The sequence below is a fragment of the Danio aesculapii genome, chromosome 20 (genome assembly GCF_903798145.1).
Source record: "Danio aesculapii chromosome 20, fDanAes4.1, whole genome shotgun sequence".
Lineage (NCBI taxonomy): Eukaryota > Metazoa > Chordata > Actinopteri > Cypriniformes > Danionidae > Danio > Danio aesculapii.
In genome coordinates this window covers 34731664-34759155 of record NC_079454.1, presented here as the reverse complement: position 1 = coordinate 34759155, position 27492 = coordinate 34731664, and the positions used below count along the sequence as shown (strand labels likewise).

The following is a 27492-nucleotide window of genomic DNA, read 5'->3' as shown; positions in this document are numbered from 1 at the left end:
TAATTGATCATATAATTTTTTTACAGTGTACAAATGGACAAATAATTAGTTATTAATTAGGTTAGGGTAAAAATTATTGTATAAGGATGGTTTGTTCTATTGACTATTGAAAAAATAAAATAGCTTAAAGGGGCTAATAATTTTGACCTTAAAATGGCTTTTAAAAAATTAAAAACTGCATTTATTCTAGCCGAAATAAAACAAATAAGACTTTCCCCAGAAGAAAAAATATTATCAGACATACTGTGAAAATTTCCTTGCTCTGTTAAACATCATTCAAAGGGGGCTAACAATTCTGATTTCTCACTATTTTTTATAATTATTAATTTTACTTATTATTTGTATTTATTTTTATTTCTATTTTTTAAGGAAGAAAAAGGTAAAGAAAAAATAAATACAAAGTATAAAAAAACCCTTCCATGGATAAAGTGGGGATGAGGTTCAGACCCAGCAGACATTGTTGTAGACCACCTCAGGTTAAGCTGACAACGTCCTAGGAAAACCAACAAGATTATGGCTATGAACACCTGCTCCAAATCTTCAAAGCAGCCAATGCGACCTGCTGGTCTGACATTTATTTAGTACCTTAAATAAGCAACCTGTTCTACTATATGCACATTAAAATAAAAAGGCTCTGAATTGGCATCCCAATATCCATGAAAAAAAGCATTTAACATCCAGCTTTTTTCATTGAACAAAACGGACTTTATAATGCAATAAAAATGATTCTTTTAAGATCCGTGAAGACATTTTTTTATAGAAAACATTGAAAACCATGCTTTTTGTATCTTTGTTTTTAAAGAGTGTAAAGCTCTGCTAGTTGGATTTTACAAAACCACTCTATTTTCCCTAGATTTTGTTATCTGATGTTTTAATTCGTTCATTTTGTTGACTTGAAAGTCATTATTAGTAGCTGCTGAAGAATTACAAAGAATTACATTTATTCTTGCTGATGAACAGATCTGTTAAATAATTAGTAACAGATCTTGCTTCTTATCCAACACTGATGCTTCAAATAAGATATTGAGTGACCAAAGTTGTGTAGCAAGCACATAGCTTAATGCCAAAGTGTCATCTTGCAAGCAGTAAATAGATGTCTATATTCAACGCTGTCAGAAATAGCATACTCTTTCTGTAATTGACTTCAGTGATAAAATTCCCATTCTCATTAAGATTATTGTTTTTCTTACTTAGGCTAGGCCATTCAGCAAATGTTGTAATCAGTTTATAATCCTGTGAAACAGAACTTGTGTTGTAACAGAAGTTTCTAAAAAAAGTCTTGCATAAAAGTTTAATAAAAAATATTTTGAAAAACTTATTTATTGTGAAATAAGCTAACAATGTTTTGGACAGCTATGAAAATTTGATTATTCTTAAATCTGCAATGAAAACTGCAATGCAAATATATACCCTGAACTAGTGTGTTAAAAACATTTGATGTGTTTAAAAAGTTAAATCCTTTTTGAACAGCTTTTGTTAATAGTAAAAGGACTTAATCAAAGGAACCGAATCTTCAAAATGACTCCCTAGCAGTGCTTCTCAAACTTTTTCATCAAGTACCACCTCAGAAAAGAATTGTCTCTCCAAGTACCACCATAATAAGCAGTACTGAAATACAGGAGTGTAGTAGGCCAGATGAAGCAACCACAGCACTGCACAGTTCAAAAACGAGGCAGATTAATTGCTATTATTAAAAATATTCATTATTGTCAGCCACTTTTAACATTATAAATAGTTTGAACATTAATAATGGACTGTACTTATATGTAAAAAACAACAACAAATAAAAACAAATAAAAAGTTGATGTTTAAATTAAAATATGCTTTTATAAGTTAAAAATGAAAGGATACTGTTCTTAAAAAGTAAAAAAAAATGTAAAGTATTCAATGTAAAGTATTAAAATAATAGCCAATTCATCAACAGCTGGAAATGTTGCCTGGACCTCAGAAATACAGGTTATATGTTGTCATATTCATATATAAATCCTTTTTGATACATTTTGAAATATATGTAGCTTGTACATATGACATATTTGATTCCTGCGCGTACCACTAGTGGAACATGTACCATAGTTTGAGAACCACTGCCCTAGAGCAAAACTTACAGTCTACTACCCCCGTGTGGCGAAGAGATGAAAAACAACAGGGCTTTGACAGAAGGTTTTAGGTTATGATTTGAGCCACTTCGGTACCCGTAGAATTACCGTAAAACAAGACGTGTACTTGCTGCATTATTGTTATGTAGTTTCATCAGAATCGGGAAAGGCGAGAGTGTTTGCTGCCACACGCAGAACTCTGTAACCAGCGTCCGTCATTCGACTCACTTTCACTGTTACTAATGTTTTCAAGGCACAATGTCGTCGAATTTAATGTTAGATTTAATGAATCCTTCGATGAGTAGTAAGGAAGTGGGAGATATTTCCATCGATCAGGATGGAGAGTGGGGTAAGATACTCTTTCTAGATTAATCTATGACAGCGTGAGTCTTTAAGTGCAATAAACACTGTAAATACTAATAGTATGAACACTAATGCGGGGTCGTATGTAAAATAATCTCTATAGATTAATCTATTGTAGTAATTTTCGATTCACATAACAGATGGGTTAGTCTCATTCATCCGCATTGTTGTTTTGGTTGTTTCAATTTAAAATGTTGCTTTAAAGTATAAAGGCAGACGGATTTTGCATAAATGTAATTACTTTTATTCGTTTTATAACTGCATTTTTACACATGCTTTTGGTTGTACTATTATGTAACACTATGAATTCAATTCATACACCCTGACTGTCTTTTGAAGAAAGCTTAGGTTAACATAAAGAAACTGAAATGCATACCAAATGTTCTGTGTTACAGAACACCTCATTGTTTACAGGCAGCTTGAGCTGGATACAAACTTACATTGAAGGAAATGACGAAATGGACACCCTTTTGACTTGATTTGTTTCAGCACTTTGTTTTTTGGCCTTACTCAGTAACTTGCCTTTGCTCCTGTTCAAGTTTAGTTACATTATCTACATTGGTTACATTATCTTTTACTTTTGTAGACATCAGTTTGTTTGATGAGCTGGAGGATCTTGGAGATGCTGATGAGCTTCTGGAGGCGCTGGTGAAGAGTGTAGGCTATGTGAGTCAAACACCTGTCAAGGCCATCTGTACAAACATGTTCATGTTTTTAAAGTGTTATTATTGTTTTATTAACTTTTGCAGATTTTGCATAATATCCCCAAGTAAATAACAATGTATTCCTTTTTAAAAGTTAATTTATCTTCTTTTTTTATTCTAAATATGTTCTCTGAGGATATGTTTAACAGTGCAAGAGGGGGACATCTGTTAACAACAATAACAACAACAACCCATTCAGTAATGGAAAATATAGGACATTATTTTGTTGGCAAAATACTTTATAGATCATTATATACATCAAGAATACCTTTTTTACAAATTTAATTAATATTAATTTACTTTTTGACTTGAACTAATTGCAGTCCAAAAAGGAGGGCTATTAAACGTGTCTAGTTTTCATTTGTATGTAAAACTTTTCAATATATTTAAAATGAGTAGCATTGCTGTATTTATTTATGCTAATATTTATTTTCATTTAGTGTATGTTTATTTAATACTATTCTTGAATGTTTCTTTTTATAAATAGGTTTTTTTTCTCATTCATTGCTCAAATTCTGGTTTATATTTTATTTTTGTTCATATTATAATTTAATAATATTAATACAACAATGCAATCAGTTTTAGATTCATTTAAAATTAAATCAAAATAAGAATTACAAGTTTTCCCTCATTTGAGAGTTTCATTTATATATACATTTGAAATTAAAATGATTAGCACTACTCCCAGCCACCCCCTCACCCTTACATTTTTTTTTTTCTTTTAAAAATATTTCCCAAATGATGTTAAACAGAGAAAGGACATTTTCACAGTATGTCTGATAATATATTTTCTTCTGGAGAAAGTCTTAGTTGTTTTATTTAATAATTCTGATGTCTACTGTATATATTATAATAAGGAAGAAAGGAAAGCTGCAAATAATCCTCATTGTTTATCTGTCCTCCTTTAGGACACATCTGTTCCTGACCTGAACTTTGGCACTGAGCAACCAGCATGGAGTTCAGATGGATGGAGAGAAAACAGCAGCCCTCGATCAGGTACTCGTTTTCAGTTGTAGACTCTATTCAAATGTTGTGGAATTTTTATGGCATCGATTTGAAGAGAAACCTTTCTAATATCACAAAAATGAAATGTACAAAAGCATTTTAATCAGCACTAGGGAGATTATGTTGCTGTGTCCAGTTAAAGGATCCGATTTCATTGGTTTTAATACTATCCTTGTTTACATGGTGCTTTCACAGATGGTGATGTAACTGTGGACTCACTGTCACCAAACCACACATTCAGTTCAGTGTCATCACCAGCGTCAGTGGAGCCTCAGTCACCATACTCCACACATGTGAGTCAAACTCCACCCCAAATCAAATATACACAGACCTTCAGCATTTCTACCCATGGAAGTTTGCATCTGATTTGTCAATTGGCAGTTTGCTCCCAGTGGTTTTGTTTACAAACACAGTCAAACTAAAATGCTTGACTTTCTATATCGACATTCATAAGGAGGGAAAAAATACAAAATTGTATAATGATTTATTATTTCTTTATTTATCAAATTAATTATTTATTAAACAAAAAATAAATAAATGAGAAAAAAATCTTTCAATTTCTAAAGATGTTATGTGACTTATATTATTTTAATAAATATTTCTCTTTTTTAAATATTAATTTTTAAAATGGGGTGTACTCTTATATGCTGAGCACTGTGTGTGTGTATTTATATATATATATATATATATATATATATATATATATATATATATATATATATATATATATATATATATATATATATATATATATATATATATATACACGCACACACACACAAGTGATTTAGAGTCTACCTGCAATCAAAATGTATTCCCCATTTACTCTCCCTCCCTCCAGTAGTTCCAAGTTTTTATTTTTCTATTGAACACAAAGTTATATTGAAGAATTTAGGAAACTAGTAGCCATTGATGTCCATAGCAGGGAATAAAAATACAAGCGGCAACCTCCCGCTCTCCCTCATGAAGCCAGTACAGAAGTAACCAAAACTGCAATTCATTGACTCGCCTTTGGGGGCTGGCTTCAGGAACTCCAGATGTTCACTGACTGCTACGATGAACTGGCCAATTTTACAGCTGATAAAAACGTTTATAGCCTGGTACAAAAGATGGATTTAGTGTATTTAGCTAATATTACCCTTTATGACATCTTTGAGGGGGTGATTTGTTTTATAACATATACATTTCGTTTTATTAAGTTATATTAAGTCTGGATAATTCATGGCGTGGCCACTTGAGTGACAGCTAGGTCTCACCTCAGCTGATTTCAGATGATTAGTCACTGACTTCTGCATATTCATCTTATTTTTGTGTTGTTTTATGTGGCTTTACACAGTCAATAGCCTTTTGGAATTATTTCTTAAAGAGCCCATATTATGGGTTTTTGAAAATGCCCTTCCATGTAGTGTGTAACACAGCTCTAAGTGAAGTGAAATATCCAGCTAAGGCTTAAATCTGTAAGTGTACAGTGTTTAAAACTATTGATTCGTCTATAAAAGAGTCGACTCATAGTGCTTCAAACGAGTCGCCTTGATAACGAGTCATTAGGTGTTTCGCGATGACGCAGCCACGAAACACAAGCCTCGCCAGTAGTTACGCGCGCAAACCAGGGAGATTTGAAACCTGCGGCCCCGCCCACTAACACAGAAAAAACACTAGACACACACACACAGACGCCGCCGGTCCAATGAAGTCACGCTGTGCTCAGATGGATAATATTGACAGTCTCTACCCAAAGATGAGTTGTTAACCTGGTACAGTACACGCGGTTACTCTTTATATTCTCTTATCACATGTAAGCCACGTTAAAAACGCGACGCGTGCCGCTTTGTTTACGGATTTAACGTTAAAGGCTTTTGTGAGCTCGCGTTCCACTGCCGTTTGTCGTTGCTATGGCGATCGATCGTAAGCTAGGAGACAGGAGACTCGTGTCACGTTCCCTAGTTCTTCTGAGGAGCTTTGTGTGTGTGTGTGTGAGAGAGAGAGAGAGAGAGAGAGAGAGAGAGAGAGAGAGAGAGAGAGAGAGAGAGAGACTCGCGTCGCTTTCCCTAGTTCTTCTGAGGAGCGTTGTGTGTGTGTGAGAGAGAGAGAGACTCGCGTCGCTTTCCCTAGTTCTTCTGAGGAGCGTTGTGTGTGTGTGTGTGTGTGTGTGTGTGTGTGTGTGTGTGTGTGTGTGTGTGTGTGAGAGAGAGAGAGGGAGAGAGAGAGAGAGACTCGCGTCGCTTTCCCTAGTTCTTCTGAGGAGCGTTGTGTGTGTGTGTGAGAGAGAGAGAGAGAGAGAGAGACACTCGCGTCGCTTTCCCTAGTTTTTCTGAGGAGCGTTGTGTGTGTGTGTGTGTGAGAGAGAGAGAGAGAGAGAGAGAGAGAGAGACTCGCGTCGCTTTCCCTAGTTCTTCTGAGGAGGGTTGTGTGTGTGTGTGAAAAAAGCCTTACACTATGAAGCGCGTGTGCACTGTGACTACTTTTATATAGTTGATTACCAGCTGGGCATTTCACTCTGTCTCGTGCTGAAGCCTTGTCCGTGTCGACCAATCGCAGCAGGCTGTCATCGGTCCAATCAGCGCAGATTAGCTTCGCGCTGAGGAGGGGGTTGGGAACAAATGAATCGCTGAACGATTCATATGGGAGTCGTTGGGATAATTAGGTAAAACGAAATGCAGATTATAAGACCATCAAAGTGTTTTATGACCTTGCATGCATATTAGACTGTTGTTGGAGACCCTTACAACCTAAATATGACCCTATTTCATGTATAATATGGGCTCTTTAAAATTATCAGATAATATGGCATGCTATGTGCACTTAATTGTGCTCACAAACCATTAAAGTGGTCTCCATTTGACAGGTGAGTTAAATTATATACTTGTATACTACTATTTCTTTAGATTGATTAGCTGTAGGCTATAGAACAGTCATTCGAAACGTTGTCATACAGTGTTATGCCTGGATTTCACAAATAGCCTTGCATTAACACAGACTATATTTGAAGTATTTGGGATTGATTCACATTTTCCTTTTGTAGGAAAACTTCGTAAGAACAATGTTTAGTGGCTCAATGTATTACACCAGTGTTTTTAAAAGACTAAACACTTTATTGATATAGTGTATAACTAAGCACATGTGGTCAGAACACAAACAAATCGCAGGTAACAAAGCATTAAGCGTTTCTCCCAAGGAAAAGCCTGTCTAAGAAAAATGCCAGCAGGGGTTTCTAGCACCACAGACGCTCCGCCTCTTTGCCCTTATTTGGTCTTCCCCGTGCGATGATGCGTGAACAAAATGGCAATGGTTGGCCACGCCCACTTGTTGCTTCATTTGTGCTCTGCAGAAACCTATGGGTGACGTCACAGATACTACTTCCATATCTTTTACAGTCTATGTAAAAATACTATATAGATGTCAAAGGTTTTTGTTTTCCAGCATTCTTTGAAATAACTTGTTTTGTGTTCAACAACAACAAAAAAACATAAAATAATAAAAAATCAAAGAAAGTTTTGAAAACACTTGAGGGTAAGTAATTTCAATGTTTGGTTGAATTATCTCTTTAATTAACAGGTCTGTAAAACAGATTATTATACATACAGAAATTTAGTTTTTATGTAAGGTGTTTTTTTTTTGTGTTTTTATGTAATGACGTTATCAGTCAGATGCCCAGATGGAGTGTGTTTGGGCTGCGCTGGTCCTGCCAGCTGCTGTAGTTCAGAGATCAAGAGTACACGCATACACCCATGTGAATTAGGTGTCTAATTAAGACTCCAGTGTGTTAACGAATGTCTTGATGATCTCTCAGCACATCATCAAACTAATGAATCCATCTGACATTAACATGTGTCTAGTCCTATTTTGTAATGTGTGTTGACAGTTCAAGGTGTATTTGCAGAAATCACACAGCATCTCTTTCAAGGTTGACTTAAAAAGAAACCAAGAACAAAGAAAGCTAAATGATTAAATCCTGTTGTCGACTTTGAGCCTTAATGAAGTAAAATTCTTAGTGGCTTACAGTTCAAGTAATTATATTCAGATCATGTACTGAATGTTAACACATTTTGTTGAATGAGTGCAATACATTCATGATTTTAAAACAATTATGCATAATACACCATCTGTGTTTGTGATCATGTTAATGTAATTGGTGCACGGTAATAAACAGCCGAAGCACATACTGATCAGTATAGCAAGTTTCCTGCTGACTTACAAAAAAAACAAAACAAAAAAACAAAGCATTGTAAATTAAAAACTGTGTTAAAAACATCACAGCTCAACAGATGGACTCAAGAATTCATGGATAGTTATGTTTTGACATTACCACTAAGACACTTATTCGTAAATGCAGTTTATTATGGTTATTTAAACATCAGTGATAGTTAAAAATGTATAGTATTAATGTTTAACAGCACATTGTTGTGCATGTTAATAATGTGTTATTTCACTGAAAACTTTATATGTCACGCTATATCTCACAAACGCTTATCTCAGTCTCACCTCTTAATCTATATTTAAAATAAATATAATAATATTTAACATGCTATACATACTGTACCATATTCTGACTGTCACACATTTTGATCTAACTGAATGATTCAACATCCTGGGATGTGCATTCAAGGCATTATTGCTTTCCGCAAAAAGATGGATTGATTAATGGATCTGAATAAAGGGGTCTCGATGTATTATAAATGTTGGACTATTTATTTATTTTACATGTTTAAAGCATAATGACACACATGATTAAAGTTAAAAAGAAAAAATTGCGTGGTAATACTGGTGCTCTGTATTTTTTATTTTATGGCTTTATTTTATGATTTGACCTATTTATTTTATTACCAACTTATGTGGAAAAGGAAGTAATGATATGTATATTTTAAAACCATCTGCATTCACCTGCCATTATTCCCATGCTTATCTTCACTCTCAGTTCTCTGTCCATCTGTTGGCTTTTTGCAGTGTGTAATATGTGAGGAAAACTTTCTCATGGCATGTCAAACACATGGTAAACTTTCCTGTTTCCTGACCCAATAGGTTGATGCCAGCTTTAAAGTCTTGTAAATGTGTTAATTGTGTTGTTAGGGATATTGATTTGCAAGAAAACTGGTAATACATTTTTATTTGATCATCATTTCTGTACTTTTAAACTAAACATGCTCATTGGTGGCTTTTCTTTTAAAGGCCTAACTAACTATACCACTACACCTTTTACATATTGCAATTACTCTTCCCTTTTATTTAATTTTTCTAAATTTATTTCAGGATGAGGCACTGTCTCCAGACTCTTGGCGTTCTCATCCCTCTCCGTTGTCTGTCTGCTCTGACTCCAGTGGATTTACTGAGGCACCTAATGAGAAGAAGCCATCCAAGAGGACCAATCAGACAAAAGGTAAGTGAAATAGTCAATAAGCATGAGCTTATATTTTATTGAATTCTAGAACATCCTCATTTTTGGAATGAGGTAGATTTTATTTATTTATTTATATATAACGGTGTGATTGTTCTTACAGTCAAACCTCTCCAACCAGCAAAAAGACCCATCCAGGTGTGCCCCAAGGTTTCCATTCAGCCTAAACCAATTATTACAGCTGTTCCCATCTCCCGTCCTGCAGCCCCGCTTCAAACCAAGATCATCATCCAGCCACTTCAGGCTACAGTTCTGCCTGTGGTGAAACCTCAACCAGTTACTATTCAACCAGCGCCTCCTACAGGTAATAAAGTATTCACCTTCATATAAGCTTTTTATTATATTTTATTTGTTAGGTGCAGTGCATAATAGCATGTCTCCCTGTGTTTGATCAGCTGTTTTTTATTCAGCTTTTTTGCTGTAGGTAAAACAAGTGTTGTATTTCAGGTTGTATTGAGGATTTCTGTTTATGCATACAAAAAACAGCAGATGGCGCTAGATTTCCTTTTTTGAGTAACTGTTGGGCTTCCTGTCATAAAGAAAACCTATGGTAGAATTGTTCTTCAGTTGCGTTTTGTTCACCTTTTGAGTGTTGAAGTTGATATGAATGAGCTGCCTGACCAAACTAATTTAGTTTTAATGTAATTTAATTGGTGTGCATCAAAGGAATTGTGCTAACTCATTTTAAATTAGTATAAAAGAATCCCCTAAGTTTTTTTTTTAAGACAACTTATTTGTTTTATATTCAGTTCACTTAAAGTTGTGAAAATGATTATGTTGACGTAATCGATTTGTGTTGGGACAAAATGAAGGAATTTTGTGGATCCCAGGGTTTTTACAGTGTACAGAAATTTTGACACGTGTAAATAAAACGATCGTCCACATTTTGCTTATGCATACAAATTTAAACAGAATAAGTTTCTTCTATTATTATTATTAAATAATAATTTATTTTTATTTATTATCAGCATTTTTAACATCTAGCAGTTGGTGAATATATCAATTGATTTGAAACTGTTTTGATTTAAGTCAGTGTTTTTTCAAGTTAAAAAAATTTCTTTTTTCCACCAAATATTACATTTTAGCTCCTCGGAAGTTGATTTATTTTGTAAATAATAAATAAAATATAAACTTTATATTATGATAAAAAAAGCTAACTTTTTCTTGTATTTTTGACCAGTTGACATGCTCTTAGTGACAACATATTTATTTTTTTAATTAGAAGAAATATAAAAAAATTTAAGTAAAAATTGTAAATTAAGAAAAGCTAAAAATTATTTATGTATTTAGGAAACAAAATCTCTCTTTTTGCTTATGCATACAAAATTAAACGGATTAAATTCCTTCTATTATTATCAAACAAAATAATTAATTTTTATTTATTAACATTTTTAACATATAGCATTTGGTCAATATAACATGTTTTTAATTGTTTTGATTTAAGTCACTGTTTTTCCACCAAATATTACATTTTAACTCCTTGGAAAGTGATTGATTGCGTAAATAATAAATGAAATATAAACTTTATATTATAATAATTAATAAGCCAACTTTTTCTTGTAATTTTCACCAGTTGACATGCTCTTAGTGACAACATATTTATTTTTAAGTTAGAAGAAATATAAAAGAATTAGGGGCGGTGCGGTTGCGCAGTGGTTGGCATTGTCTTCTCACAGCAAGAAGGTCGCTAGTTCAAGTCCCGGCTGGGTCAGTCGGCATTTCCATGTGGAGTTTGCATGTTTTCCCTATGTTCGTGTGGGTTTCCTCCGGGTGCTTCGGTTTCTTCCAAAAGTCCAAAGGCATGCGGTATGGGTGATTTGGGTAAGCTAAATTGTCCGTAGTATATGTGTATGAATGAGTGTGTATGGGTGTTCCCATTATTGGGTTGCAGTTGGAAGGGCATCTACTGCATTAAACATATGCTGGATAAATTGGCGGTTCATTCCACTGTGGCGACCCCTGAAGAATAAAGGGACTAAGCCGAAGGAAAATGAATGAATAAAAAAAAAGTTAAGATTTTAATACATATTGTAAATCAAGAGAAGCTAAACATTCTTCAGTGTTTTTAGGAAACAAATTTTTTTCTGATTCAATTAAATAATTCTCAATACTCTAGTCAATGCTAATTTATCATGAGTGAGCCCAGTGGGCGACTCTGTTTAATGTCTTGAGTGTCTGTTTAATCTGTGACTGTCAGAAATCAGCAAGCTTCAGTATCCATTTCCTCACGGCTAGAATAAACACTTACCTCACACACCTGGATACACAAGTGGAGCAGAAGGCAAGAACAGCCTGAATTCAAATCCTTTCTTCTGTGCATCTTATCTGAAACATTATACATACAAAAAAAATCAACTCCAGCATGTCCAAGCATTCACATCATTAATTTTTCGTTAAGTTTTGAGTGCAACTGGCTTTTTAGACTGAGATGTTGCATGTTGTTGCAGTTTGTTTTATAAATATCACGTCACACAAAGCAGCACAATATTTTTGACGTTTTCTTAATAGCCACAAATTGAGAAAACAAACTGCCACGAGCTGCTTGTATACGTGCCAAATCCATCAGTGTGAAACATAATGGAAATGCACTTTGAACTGATTGCGTTCGTGCCACAGTAATTATTTTCAGGCTCGCCGCAGAGTTTCGATGCGAGGTTAGTTCTAGTTTGTCGGAAGACTGATGGGTAAATCAGTGGGTGGCTGAGAGGATGGAAGTCGCTCTAAATGACCCCTGCCGGGACCGCTGCAAATTCCTCTCATTTAACTCAACACTAACAGCAACCCGTCATGCCTGACAAATTGTGTTTGTCGGTGTTACCTGGAGGTGACTTGTTTTGCTCCTGGGTGAAGGACGGTGCTCGGCACAACTGTTTCCTTTGTGATTAAAACAAAAGTTTGCTCTCTTTAGGGTTATTTAACCAGTCTGTGCTGTAAAAACGTTATTTTTAAGTCTTGTGATTTAATGGACAGTAGTAAAATGGAAGCGAACTGGACTTTCTTTTATTTGAATGGTAAAGTGCTGTATGTGTCTTACAGGTCAGCTAATGCAGCTCCCTCAGCCCACTCAGGTTCTCCAGCTTCAGACGCCTCAGTCGATGCCCACGCGTGTAGTCACTGTGCCAGCACTGGCACAGGACAGACCCATCTCTCTTGTTGCTCCGGTAACAACATCTCCTGTGGTCACCATGACACTGCAAAATTCCACTCCTGATGATGATGTAAGTTTCTATTGCCAAAATTCATAACTTTTGCAAAAAACAAAACGATGTCTGTGTCTGGAAGCTTAAGCTGTATTTATACTTGCATCTGGGCAGCATCGCGCACTTCCGCTGACTGCACGGCACCTTGCAAAACGGACGAGGCTTTTATACTTGCTGCGTTCGCCGTTGTGATATTCTTTAAAACGTAAAATCAGACGGATAAACAGAGAAGTAGGAAGTTTCCGGAACCACGTCGTATCATTAATATCATTCACGATTTTTAAACTAATTATTTTATTGTTTTTGTAAATTATTTTAGTGATTTATGAGAAATTTTATAAGCATTTAAGATTTTTTTTAATCAGACTTTGATGCATCACTTGCTTTTGTTCATATCTCGAACAGATTTACCTATTAAAGTTTATTAAAATATTAATGACAAGAGAATATATTATTTATTATGGCAAGAATAAAAGCAAAATAATGTACACTTGAGATAACAGATGTTTTTTTAGATTTAGCTCGCTCCACAATTCACACATTACTGTATGGCTAGATTCTGTCCTCTTCTTATGCTAAAAAGGCAATAATGGTCCAACATTAGTGACCATTATCACCAATAAAGCCTAAAAACAGGGCATCAATATATTGTAAACTGATTCCAGTTATCAAAGAAAAATTTTGTTCCTTAATTATAGTTTTGTAACTATTAAATTGTTTTAAATTCAGAATTGTAATATATACATCAGTGTTAAACCTATGATTGGTGTAAAAACATATTTCTGTAATTGTGTACATGGGTCTCCACTTTTGCCATGGCCTCTTTTGACTTTGACAATTTTATCCCTCAGGTTTTTCCAAACCTTTTAACAAAAGCTGTCCTCCTTTCCCACTGCTGTTGCAATATCTAGCCAAGAATTATTGATCATCTGGTTATTACTATGATCATGGCTCATAAAGGTGTCTGTACAGTTGTACCTGTTTCAGACAAAATCTCAAAGTGGTTCATATTCATTTCAAATCAAATGTGGCGCCACGTGCACTGTTCACTATAGTCTCAACAAAAAAACATGCGCTCCACTAGCCGAAATCATGTCACATGCACCCAAAGCGAACCTCCGCAAACACATCGATGATGTCACATTCGCTGATCGCACTCAAGCGAACTAGTGGATGCATCGAGTATAAACCAAGCTTTAGGCAGCTGACTGTCAAGTCAAGTCAGGTTTATTGTCAAATATGCTTAACATTCTTGATATAAACAGGGATGTGATTCTTCCGGATTTCTGTATTTTCCAAGATCAATAGGGCGACCCCTGTAAGTTGCGTAAATCTGCAGTTTTTTTTTTTTTTTTGAGGGTGGGCCGGGGATGGTTGGTGGTGTCATCGTCAGGTTCATAGTCATCAAAGCAGACGATATGATGGTTTGCACCTTCAGTGTTCATCATTGTGCACAAGAAGGAGCAGTAACTGCTTAATTCAGGACGTCATTCAAGGATTATAATTATAGACCTACCTAGGCTATTGTGTAAATAACATAATGATATTGTGTAGTCCTATAATGTGCGTGTATGAGGAAGCCGCTGACAATATGCAAGCTTATAAAATCGTTTTAAATGCATGTGGCTGTGCACACTTTTTCCGCTTTCGCATTTGCATGTCACGACCATGTGCGCTCTATGTACATCATAAACAAAGCCAGGACGCACATTCGTTATTATCCTTTGCAAATCATCTGGCCTTACCTCATTTATTTAGTGCTAAACCTATGATGGGAGCAAAAACATATTTCTGTAATTGTGTACCTGGGTCCCACTTTTGCCATGGCCTCTTTTGGCTTTGACAATTTTATCCCTCAGGTTTTTCCATACCTTTTTACAAAAACTATCCTCCTTTCCCACTGCTGTTGCAGGTGTCTGTACAGTTGTACCTTTTTTAGACAAAATCTGCTCAAAATCAAATATGGCGCCACGTGCACTGTTCGCTAAAGTCTCAAAAAAAAAACATGCGCTCGGCCAGCCGAAATCATTTAGTGCTACAGCCAGGCACCTCAAATTTAATACCTGAATGTTTTGTAAGTTTAGATGATATTACCAATTTCTAAAAATATATTTTACTATAAATTAAAACTATTAAAAAGCGCAGACAACGCTGAAGGAAAGGGAAAGTGATAAACTCTTTTTACCGATGTATGATTTTTTTTTTCTGGGTGAAATGTTAAAGTATATTAGGCTACTCGATTCAACTGGACTTAATATTTTAAGGCCTTTAAATGATTTAATGGCTTAAAACTAGTAGTTTTGTCATTTGGAATAAAGAGTCACTAAATGGACTCACTAAATGAGGAAAATGTATATTCTGTGGACACACGAACACTTAACTGAGTTAGTGTTAGTTAGTTAGGTGTAAATTAAACTTAAATTGTGTGACCAATATCAAATATTTATATAAATAATATTATGTTTCTTATTATTTTTAGAAGTATTGTTTCTATTATTTATCATTTAAAAACACAAGCCCCTCCCTTATTTTTTGTCCTCGGCTGACCACATGCACAGATGAAATTACAGTCCTCTCAACCTACAGTGCAAACAGGCAATAAATAAATATACAAAACAAGTATACAAACAAAAGTGACAATAGTGCAGTCCTTGTTGCCTTGGCAGCATTTGGTCTGTTCTGTCTTTGGTCATTGACTGACAAAGCATAATGATTTGATCATGAACAACAAAATGGCAAGAGCTTTGATAACTAATATGTGCTAATTACAGTACTAACTTAGAACGGAATAGAATTGATACTTTATTGTGACTATTCAATTGTAGTGAAATTCAAACAGTCCTTTCAGTGCAATTACATGTGATTAATACAAGTAACACATCTGTGATGCAGATGGCATTAAAGTGCATCACTACAACATGACACAAAAAATACACAGTAATCAGTTCAGACAAGGCCTTAAGAAATAAGATCCCAGAATAGTGATAGTAAAGATAATAATGTGCAAATAATAATTGTGCCCAATAGATAATTGATAAGAGGTGAGGGGGTTAAAAAGCATCCTCCTCAGATTGTTGCATTTCTTAATTGCCAATTTGTGTATGTGTTTTTTTTTAGCGTTTTTTTTAGTTGGTTAAAAACTGTTCTTGAATCTATTTGTCCGTGATTTGTTGGACCTGAGACATTTACCAGAGGGCAGTACTTAAAACTGATGTTTTCCAGGATGAGAAGCATCCTTTAAGATTTCTGCTGCCTTTGAGACCGTGTGAGATGTAAAGTTCATGCAAAGAAAGGAAAAGGACAGCCAATGATTTTTTTTTTATGTTGTACAATTGAAGTCTGAATTATTAGCCCCCCCCCCTGAATTATTAGCCCCTCTGTTTATTTTTCCCCCCATTTCTGTTTAACTGAGAGAAGATTTTTAGAAACTCATTTCTAAACAAAATAGTTTTAATAAGTCATCTCTAATAACTGATTTATTTTATCTTTGCCATGATGACAGTAAATAATATTTGACTAGATATTTTTCAAGACACTTCTATACAGCTTAAAGTGACATTTAAAGGCTTAACTAGGTTAATTAGGTTAACTAGGCAGGTTAGGGTAATTAAGCAAGTTATCTCTGTTAAACATCATCTGGGGAATATTAAAAAAAACAATCAAAGGGGGGCTAATAATTCTGACTTCAACTGTTCCTCCTGAGACAGGAAGTGAAGCAGAGTTTGGATTCTGATGTGCCTTGCAACATTCCGACCTTAGAATGCTCCCTTCAAAGGAAGCATTTTAGAGCTTTCAGACGCAGCCAAGACATTTCACCACAAGTCATTTCAAACATTATTTTAATCATTAAGAAATTATCAGTATAAAATCTAGCTTTAAAATGATTTTGTATAGTAATGTCCTGACCCTAAAACCTGAACTGTATTGTGTATATAGGTCTTTCACTATGAAAAGTTACTCAATCTTTCCAGGAACGTGGAAAGGACATTTGTACAGTTGTAACAATAAGGTATAATTGTGATGAATATTATCCTTCATAAGACCCTACATGTGCAGATGTGTGTAATTTTAGTATGGAAAAAAACCCAGTAATAGTACTTTTCAGTAATAGTGAGTACTGCATCACCGTCTAATTCTAGAGCATTTGCTCAAGGACTTTTAGCTGCTGTGTGTTATTTCCTGTCAAAAGAAATTTAATTGATTGACTTTTCCAAAAAGTGTGGCTGCGTAGCACTTTCCACATTGCTTTGTTTGTTTGGGTGTCTCAACATGGCAACAATGGTTCAGTCAATGGCAATAGTTTAGGGCGGGACTTATAAAAAATAATAATAATTTAAATTAATTAGAAACCTGTATGGCAACAATTCTAGGTGTGTACTGTACATGATAAAAGTTTTTACTATCTAATAGTCCTAATCATGCAAAAATTTGCACTCTTTTTTTTTTTTATTTGCACAACTTCTAAATATGGAAAACAAAACGGATAGAAAGGGAACCTGAATGGCCATGGATCTGGTCTTACTTTTAAGTATTACTCATCAAATGGTTCCTTAATCAATAGCTTGTGTTCTTCCAGATGTGCAGTCCTGACATCAGCGAAAAGCCCTACCCAGATGTGAGAAATTGGACTGTTTATAGTTGAGAGAGGAGGAGAGAGTGTTATGGTAGAAGCAGGGGAGATTGAGATTTCTAGGTGAGAAGAGCATATCTTTCTATAGAAGGGATGATGTTGGATAAAGAGACTAAGCAGGAACCAATGTTAAATGCTGTATTAAAAGACATGTTTAATGGTTAGTTCCCACAAAAATTTATGTTAATTATTACTCAATTTCATGTTCTTCCAAACCTTGACCTGATGATATAATTTATGATTATTTCTGAATTAATTATTTATGATTTATTTACCTGACCCTAGTAGGATGTTGTCATCCTGATTGAAGTATAGCACAATGGTCAGAAAAAATGTCAAATGTTATTGTTTCTTATTTTTGTAAGAGTATTGCTCTATCCATTCCTGTGTTCTTGGAAATAGACAGACCATGAGCTCATGCTCTCATTATTTTCCATTAAACTATTTGTTCCGACATCGATTCAACTGACCTCAGATTAATTAAATAGAGTTCAGGATTAGTCTTAAATTCCTGTCCATTTGCTTCAGTCTTTTCCCATTTGGGTGTTGTTACAGCTTTGGTTGTGGACTTGAAATGTTCTCTGACTTAAAAATAATAATAAATAGCGGTGCACCTGTGTGTACATAGGTTTGGTTGATGTGTAGGTTGAGTGGCATTGATTGGGAGTAAACAGACCTCCATAGAAGTGCTGATAAACACATGCCCTGTAATGAACAACACTGGAAAATGTCAGAAATGACTGCTTAACGTCATACTTTCTCTCTACAGTTGTTGAAATCGCAGTCAGTTAGATAAAAAAACTAATTTGTAAATCACAAAGCTTTAAAGGAGATTTTTCTTGCAACTTTACTATGAATTGTTATTAAATGTTACTAATTAAACAGATTTACTGTTTCTTCTAAATAGAAATCTGTAACATTTAGTAAATATTTTGTCATATAATATGTATTATGGTATATACAAAGTTTAGTTGGGTAAGACATGCATAAATGTTATCTTTGTTACAATATTAATTTTTTTTAATCCTTGTATTTTGTTATTGCTTTACATATTTAAGATAGTTTAGGAAGTTAAACATGTATAGAGTGTTTTATGGTTAATGCATCTTCACACCATTAGCAATTAAATATTTTTAGCAATGTTTTTTCCGTCTTAATTTTTTCTCATTGTGTTTTTATCAAGAGTATGTTTTATTTGTTTTATTAAAATAGTATAATTAATACTCGTTATGAATTGTACTTATTATTTTTAACATTATTCGTCTTGATTATGTTCATATACTTTGTGATGATAATTACCTGTGTGGGCAGTCGATTGTTACCTGTGATAGCACAGGGGTCATATGAATTGTTTATCTATTCTATTACTGCAAATTAGGGCTGCACGATATTGGAAATAAATGGATATTGCGTTTTTTTTGTTTTGTTTTTTTGGCAGTAAATATTGCGACATAAATACAGTTTCACAAGATGGTATGAATATGAATTTGACAATTTTCTATACAGTATTCAGGTATAGAAATTGAATATTCACAATGCAAAAATGCTTTTCTTACGTTGCTTGGTCTCATTACTCGTCCAAATATCTCAAAATTCTTGATCAAGTAAACTCTCAGAAAAAAGGTACACTGTTGTATAAATAATGTTTCTTGAGGAAGTTTTATACCTTTGTAAAAGTTGTACCTTATATGGTACAGAAAAGACCTTTTATAGTACTGTTCTGCACCTTTTATGATACAATTGAAATGAAGGTACACAATTGTTCTCATAAAAAAGGTACATAAGTGTTGGACAACTCCTTTATTACAATAACTATGCAAATTAATGTTACTGGAAAACCGAAGTGATTTTATGAATAATTTTCATATTAAAGCATGAATCATCATTTAAAAGTGTTTAAAGGAGCTCAAAAAATGTAATATTATATTAAGTTCTATAATACAAAACAACTGGTAAAACAAAACTGTAGGTATTGTAAACTAAACATTAAGGCCTTTTTAATAAACATTTGGTAAGCATTTTTTCATAAATACATTTTCATTATTGATATCCACACCTTTTGCCGTTTGCCTTCCACTACACATGTGAGCTGGCAAAAGTCCTGCATGTGTAAAGTGTTCATGCAGACATTTAAGTATTGTAAAACTAATCAAACATTGTGCATATCTTGTAACAATACCTTTGCATAATTCTATTTCAAAATTAAGTAAATTAAATGAACTTTTAAGTGATTACACTAGGTATTGTGTGAAAATTGGAGAAAAAAATGTTTTCTATTGTACATGGGAGAATGTATTTCTGTAACAATAGATCTTTTGATTTATGTTAAAGTATTTTTTATTGTTTATTGTAAATGGAAAAGGTGCGTTTACACAAAGAAACTTAAAAAAAAAACATTGATCAAAAATGTATTTGATGTTTTATATTTACTCAAAATGAATTGACACATTTTGGATAAAGCAAAATACCTTTAAATAGTTCTTGAAGAACAAAAAAGTGTCTTGTCACTGTAGTGGTACCTTCATTGACCAGATTTGTACCTTTTGAAGATACAATATTGTATCTGCAGGTTTGAAAAACCAAAGGTACATTTTGGTACATTTGGTCTGTCCTAAAGTACAGTAATTAGTAATTAAATGCAAATGATCTTTATTACACTTACAAACTCTTTGTGTCCAAATGTTTTAAGCTCTCTTGAAATGCTCAGTCACAGGCCTTAAAAACACATGCAGATAATAAACTTTCACACTATTATGGTTAAACTTAGCAGCGACTCTACAAAGCACATGTGTTCTGTGGCTCCTGGTCAACTATCATTCAGACTGAACATTGCATATCTTGCGGTGTGACGATTGCAGATGCACACATTGCAATATCAATGCTGAAATGATATATTGTGCAGCCCTACTGCAAATACATTTGTATATCTATAGTGCAATATATTACTTACAAAAAACCTATGTATATCATCTTAAAAACATATGTCAGGAAATACACTACATTGCCATATCACATCGCAGTTGTTTGCTTCAAATCACCAAGATATCCAATCATAGCTGCAGTAATTGTATTATGTGCACAGAAGCCTTATATGAGACATACTGGTAAAAATGCGTTTTGGCACAGCACAGTTGTTGTGAATGAGCTGTAAGTGCTCATGTTGCTCAACTGAATGGGCCCTGTATATAAAGATCATATGTTTAAAACACCCTGTGGTGCAGCTTCCTGTGAGTTCTGCTTCCAAGTGTTAAAATATGACCCGTATCAGCTGTGCAGCCCCATACATGTGTGTTTCATTCTCATAGGCACATTTATGTTGTAGTTCACGGTAGGGCTACATGAAATTGAAAAACAAAATAATAATAACATTGCAGTGTTTAGTTTTTTTGCAATATTGTTGAAGTCAAAGTTATTAGCCCTCCTGTGAATTTCTTCTTCCCCATTTCAAATATTTCCCAAATGCTGTTTAAAAGAGCAAGGAATTTTTAAAAGTATGTTCTATAATATTTTTTTCTTATTTTTCTTATTTGTTAATCAGAAATTGGGGGAAAATATACAGAGGGACTAATAATTCAGGAGGGCTAATAATTCTGGCTTCAGCTGTAAATTGCAATATGAGTATAATTTCACAAGGTCACTCTTTTAGGGAAGAATTCATAATTTTACATTGATTGGGATGATTTTGTTGGAGGCATACACAGTGCTTCCCACAAGTTTGAAGTATACTTGCGGTGGTAGCCGGACTCAAACACACCATTTACCCACATCACATAAATAGTTAACTATATGCGACAAACAAAAGTAAAATAAAAATAAAAATCTGCTTCTCTCTCTTTCAAGTTCAAACCAAACTTGATTGCCAAAGCATTTTAGATATGTATATAAAAAAAGCATCAATTTAATTAAATAATCAGCAAATGAGAAATAAATGACAGAAAAGTTCATAAAAACAGACACTATTTCTAAAAAATTATTATAATTGTAAGATTAAAACAAGTAGATTTTTTTTAAATAAGGAAAATTTAAAGATTTACCATTACTAATGGTGTACATGTATTTTGCAGGCAGTTTAGATAGTCATTTCGTCCTCTCTGAGTATATAGTAAAGTTTTTCTGAGTTGTTTAGATTAATGAATCTATTATTTACCGTCAGCTGTGAAACCAGGCAGAAGGTAGTCTTTGATAAAAGATCAATGCAAATACGTATACGAGCTTTAGAAAGCGAATGCAAAAGTTGAATTCCGGAAGTCCTAAAAATGCGCATCTCTGTGGGTCCGAAGAAACTGTCTGCATGATTGTTGACAGGTTTTGCGGGCACAGAACGAAAATGGAAACCGAGAGTAGATTTTCCACTACTTAATTGATCGTGGATGTTTGTTAAATTGAGCAGACTCAAAAGGCATCAAAGGATGTTAATAATGGTAAAAAACAAAAGTCACTAAATATACTTGGGCAGCCGTTAATAGACCTTGGCGGCCTGTCCAAGAAAAGAAAAAAGAAAAAAAAAAAAAGTGAGGAAAGTGGGCGAGTCCAGCTCTGTTTAGGTGGGAGTGGCGAAAGACGGAAGCGTTTAACTCCCCCGCATAAAAAGGGGAGTTCCAATATGAGCATGCGCTGATTTTCACAGAGGCAACACAAACACAGATGCAAGAGGTAGACAGTGACTACTTTTACATGGACATCAGTAATCAAACTATTTACCTTAATCTGAATAAGACAATAATATGATTAAGGTGTTTATATGAGTTGCTTTCTGAATGTTCCTTTCATGATCCCGTTTTACATGTCATAGCACATAATCCAATTAACTTCATTGCATCACCACGCTATTCACATTTCCTCCAGAATTTCATGTAAATTTGTCAACTTTAATTGCAGTTTGGCACTTACACTTTCATTCAGGAAATTCATGCATGCCCCTCATGACAAACAAGATATTGTATGAGAGTATGAAATGCTGGAAGAGTGTCGTTTTAATGGAATTTTTGATACCGCACACCATATGGGAGAAAAAACCTCTGCATTTCTCGGTAGATGCAGAGACTCGTCAAACAGCCGTGTGTGTATAGACTATCCTGACACAAAATGTGGCACAAATTCTATACAACAGTAATGGTTTGATTAAGGTGTTTACATTTAGAGAGCAGCATTTACAGCGGATCTGTCCATAATATTGTAGTGATATTAATGTACTGTAGACTTTGTAACGAAATAATTTTTTAAAAATAATAATTTTTTTAGGGGTTTTTCACCTTTATTGCGATAGGACAGTGGAGATTTACAGACAGGAAAGTATGGGGATCAAAGATGGGGGAAGGGTTGCCAAAAGACCTCGAGCATGGAATCGAACTTGGGTCGCTGTGAGCACCTTGGTGCGATGTGTCGACGCACTAACCACTGGGCTATAGGCTACGACTAACGAAATTATTTTGACTAAGGTCTGTCTTTTAAAAAATAGTAAGAGGACTGCTGACAATACTAACTAACTTTGCCATCTGAATAAACAAAAAGACATTAATCGCACACTTACCATATCTGTGGAGACAGGACAATCAACGTGAACTGGAACCGCTATTTTTTTTATTTTTATTTAATTTTTTTATTTGAAAGAAGACAAATGGCAAATCCGGATTTCACCATTTCCAGATTCAAAAAGCTCTCGGGTAAAAAATGTTCCTTACAAACATATTTTTGTCGCATGTTAGCAGACCACTGTAATCCACACGCCAGCTGCACTCTCATAGCAGGAAAATTGAAACAAAGCTTTTATTGCGGCACATTTATAAACGCAACACTGACGACCCATGTCTCTGAACAATTCTTCTGCTTCCACTTGTTTTAATTAAAGTTGACTACACAACGTGGTGTCTCTGCCGTTTGCACAATGTAATGGGTAAAAACGGTCTTCGAAGCTATCATGCATATTAATGGAGTTGCACCTCATTCACAACTGAGCGTGCTGATTGGTTCGAGCCAAGTCTTTCTCATGAATTAATGCTGAAAAATTAAAGACGTTACATTGTACCGGCCAGTACAGACATCCAGTCTTCACGTTGGAATTTACACAAGGATCTCATCGCCGTGACATAGCTTCAAAATTTCTTTTTAAACCGTAAAAACAAATTTGCTTGAAATAACACAAAAACAACCAATTTTCACTTTGTTTTGAAATATATGTGTCCTAATAGTGTTTTTAGCAGCGTTGGACACATATATGACTGTCAGCATCTCAAAAAATGTGTTTTGGTGTTTCGTGACCCTTTCGTGAAAATCCTAATAAAAATCAGATCCTGCGATGTGACTTTTTGCAGATTCGCACGTTGTGATATCGATGTTGAAACATTATATTGTGTAGCCCTCCTTCACAGCTTGTGTGATTTTTGTACACCATGTTAAAGGTATTCGATTCACACAAGCTGTCATTTAGACTCGGTCGTGAATGCCTGAGACGAAAGAGAATCAAAACAACTTCACACATTTATAGCAACAGTTATTGTCCCTGTATAAACCAGTGGTTTTCTTGTAAAAATCCACATCATCTTTGCATGTTGCAATTCTACAGGTTTCAGATTTTATTATAGTCTATAACTATAAATCGCCTTATGTAATTTTAGAAATGTCAAATTCTCCAAAATAAGTTTGAAATGTTGACTCATGTGCTGTGATTGGAGGTATGAATTGGCTTTGATGTTTAAAGAATATCGAATGTGTTTAGTGTGTAAGCAACGATTCCATTAGTTGAATCTAATGGTTAGGGGAATATCATATGATGAAAGACTCTCCTCTGTAGCCTCAGCGTCTGTTGGCTTCGGAAGAAAAAAAGTTTAGCAAAGCGCAGCCACATGTTCACTCTCTCTCCTGCTTCTGTTTTTGTCCTTTATTCTGATCTGCAGACTCTTGGTTGGGGTATTGTACTGCTACGTGGCAAATGCTCACAACTATTTGTGAAGGGAATGGGAAAATGTATAGGTGTGTGTGTGTGTATATGTATGTATGTATGTATGTATGTATGTATGTATGTATGTATCATGACATTAGCAGAAAGATAAATAGAGGACTCTGACCTATTTCAAGCACACATTTTATATATATATATATATATATATATATATATATATATATATATATATATATATATATATATATATATATATATATATATATATATATAATGTGTGCTTAAAATAGGTCAGAGTCCTCTATTTATCTTTCTGCTAATGTCATGATTGTGCAGTGGTTAAATATGAAGGATCATTGAAACTGTCAATATGTGTGTGTATTTGTCGAGGTTAGCACAGCTGTGGTTTAACTGTGGCTGCTTGTGGTTTGGCCTCAGATGAGGTTTTGGGGTTAAGGGGGTTTGGGAGGAATTGCAGTGCGACAGTAAAACTGGCAGGTGGGGCAGGTGTCTGAGTGAATGTGTGTGTATGTATGGCTGCTTGTGAGTTATTGTGGCGTGGGATGTTTGAAACAGCTGAATGCTGATGACTGTGTAGCAGATTGGATGTAATGCTTTGTTATAGCAGTTTAAGATTGAGGTCTTCAGCCAGTGCAGTGTCATGCAGATTTCATCTTCCTGCCCCAGTGAAGACTTCTTAAGACTAAAAAGCCAGACTATCTCAATTGTCATTCCTTTTTTTTTTGTTCTTGGCATAACGTTGAATGTAGTCATTTAGTAATTACAATAGCATTTAACAGTTTTAGGTCATCAGGCTTTTTTTTGTTTTTGAAAGTTGTCTTTTGTGCTTCTCACAGTTGTATTTATTTGATAGAAAATACAGTAAAAACATTCATATTGTGCAATATTATTATTATTATTATTATATATTAAAACAACAGTTTTATATTTTAAAATGCAGTTTATTACTGTACAATGTGTTAGTTGTGTCTTTTAGTATAGGTTGTTTCCACTTGACGTCACTGATGATGCGCGAAGTTCAGATGGAGGGCAGGAAGTGATTCTTCTACATAGGAATCGCTATCAGAACATCAAGATATTTCTGTTTTATGTTGTTTATAATTGTTTAAATTGGCCAAAATAAGAAATGCTGAACCGCTTTTATAGACTTCCAAAGGTTTTTGCTCATAAAGAGGAGGAAACCTTTTTTTGAACGTGATAATTCATTTGACGGCACCAATTAAGATTATACACAGGGCAATGTGTATAAATATGTTAATGTGTTCTATAAAAATCTGATATTATCACAAGTTATTTATATATCAGAATATAAATAATGTACCCTGCCATGTAATCGCTGCAATAAAATCTCTGTCTTATTTTGCAATAATCCAAGTCTTTATTGGTGTTTCGGCTGAATAAACGACCATAACGTGAACATTGTGATGCACAGCAAAAAAGAAACGCAACTCTTTCGACTAAACTAGATGGTTATTTTTGTGGAGCACATTTTTTCCCCTTACAAAAAGAAGTAAATAAATAATAATGTAGACTGTGCATCCATGCCAGAACCATGTGATTGAAAACAACCTATTGTGCAATCTATCAGAAATGGTAATCATTTTCGGATTTGTCCTCATGAAAAGCTTGTCAGTGTTGAAAACATTAGTGTTGTGTAATTTTTGTGGAAGCCTTGATAAAAGGGAACAGTAGAAGTTTAATCTGAGCTAATATGTAATTTAGTTTCATCCGATTATTACCCCTGTCATCAGAATGTTAACCGCATTCTATGTAACCACATAATAATTGCTAATAGATAGTTGCACACAAGCCCAGACATAAAAAAGATGTACTACTTTTACGATGCTTTAATAATACATTGGTTACTGTGAAATATCGTTATTTGGAAAATATATGCGAGAAGAAATCTGTATTTGTGTTTCATGGAAAAATAACAGAATTTTTTTATTTGGAATGACATGAGGGTAAGTTAAAAATGACACCATTTTCACTCTTGGATGAGTTGGTTTTTTAATTATAGTTTTGTTTGACTTTTAGAAACTAGGCTATTGCTCCATAAATACAGATTTAAGGGCCATTTACACTGAAAACTATTTGACTTTGGAAAATGTGAGATGTGGGCAATGGAATGGGGAAAATGCACAAGGCCTCGAGTCACCTAAAAATTGATGTGTGTTGCACATGACGCTGCTAAAGAGGTGGTCAAACACATCAGTCCAACACATGTTTACATAGAAAGCAATGGGGAAGTAGTGCAGTGGAATGGAAAAATGTGATCTGCGTGAATGGCCATGTTCAAACTGCAGACTCAGAATTGAGCACTTGATTGCCTTCGATCTAGGTGAGGTTCAAAACATTTGACTTTTTCAGTAGTGGACTAGATTTTTCTTAAGCACTTTCTTAGCATATAAATGGTAGATTTTCTTTTTCTTACGACACTTGGGATTATGAATAACTCGCTTGAGCACATCTTTTTTTCGAACTGATTCTTTGGGGTAAAATAAAATGTGATGGTTCTCTGAAGGCGATGCCAAACAAAGCAGTGTTGGTTGAATACTGCTGGGTCAGCTATACGTTAAGTTGGGTAATAAAGTTGAGCTAACAAATAAATTCAGCTAGAATGTGCCAGATAAATCTGAACTGGGGTGCGGTTTTGAAAACTATCTTTTGCCAATTAAGGTTGCAAGTTCTGCCGTTACAAACATAGTTCATAGTGTTGATTTGGCGTTTTCCAAATACATCATTCCAATGAACATTAGCAAATTTGTACGTTTCCAACTACACCTCCAATGCTGTAGTTAGAAGCATAGTTCCTGGTTGTGTTCTAGTCCCAGTATCCCCCTATGCCCTATTCGTTTGGAATGTTCCAACATTCAAACTTGAAATGATAAAAAAAAAAGCATTAAAGTAATCTCTCTTAATTTGCTTTCAAAGTATTTTTACAGTTCAGTTTTAGCGATCTTCATATTGACAGTTGTGCTCCCTTTATAGTGCACTTTGAAAACATTTATACCATTTTGAACGCAGCCGTGGCTCATGACAAAATCTATAGGTGACCTATTATTTAAAAGCAAATTTTTACCTTACATCTCCAAAGCTTGTGAAAACAAAAATATATAGCATACGTTAATGCTTTTAATTGATAGTAGGTTATTTATTAAGAAATGTATCTGTACTGTAGGC

General features: G+C 34.4%; 1 protein-coding gene across 1 annotated transcript in view; it reads left to right on the top strand.

The window, feature by feature from the left end:
• The first annotated feature begins 2183 nt into the window (after positions 1-2183).
• The window catches only part of atf6 (activating transcription factor 6), a 61824-nt gene continuing 36515 nt past the window's right edge, over positions 2184-27492 (top strand). The window contains exons 1-7 of the mRNA XM_056481469.1: positions 2184-2445; positions 3046-3125; positions 4072-4159; positions 4364-4461; positions 9416-9542; positions 9664-9864; positions 12597-12778. Coding sequence (XP_056337444.1) covers positions 2355-2445; positions 3046-3125; positions 4072-4159; positions 4364-4461; positions 9416-9542; positions 9664-9864; positions 12597-12778 — 867 coding nt within the window. The 5' untranslated portion in view covers positions 2184-2354. The remainder of the gene's footprint in view (positions 2446-3045; positions 3126-4071; positions 4160-4363; positions 4462-9415; positions 9543-9663; positions 9865-12596; positions 12779-27492) is intronic.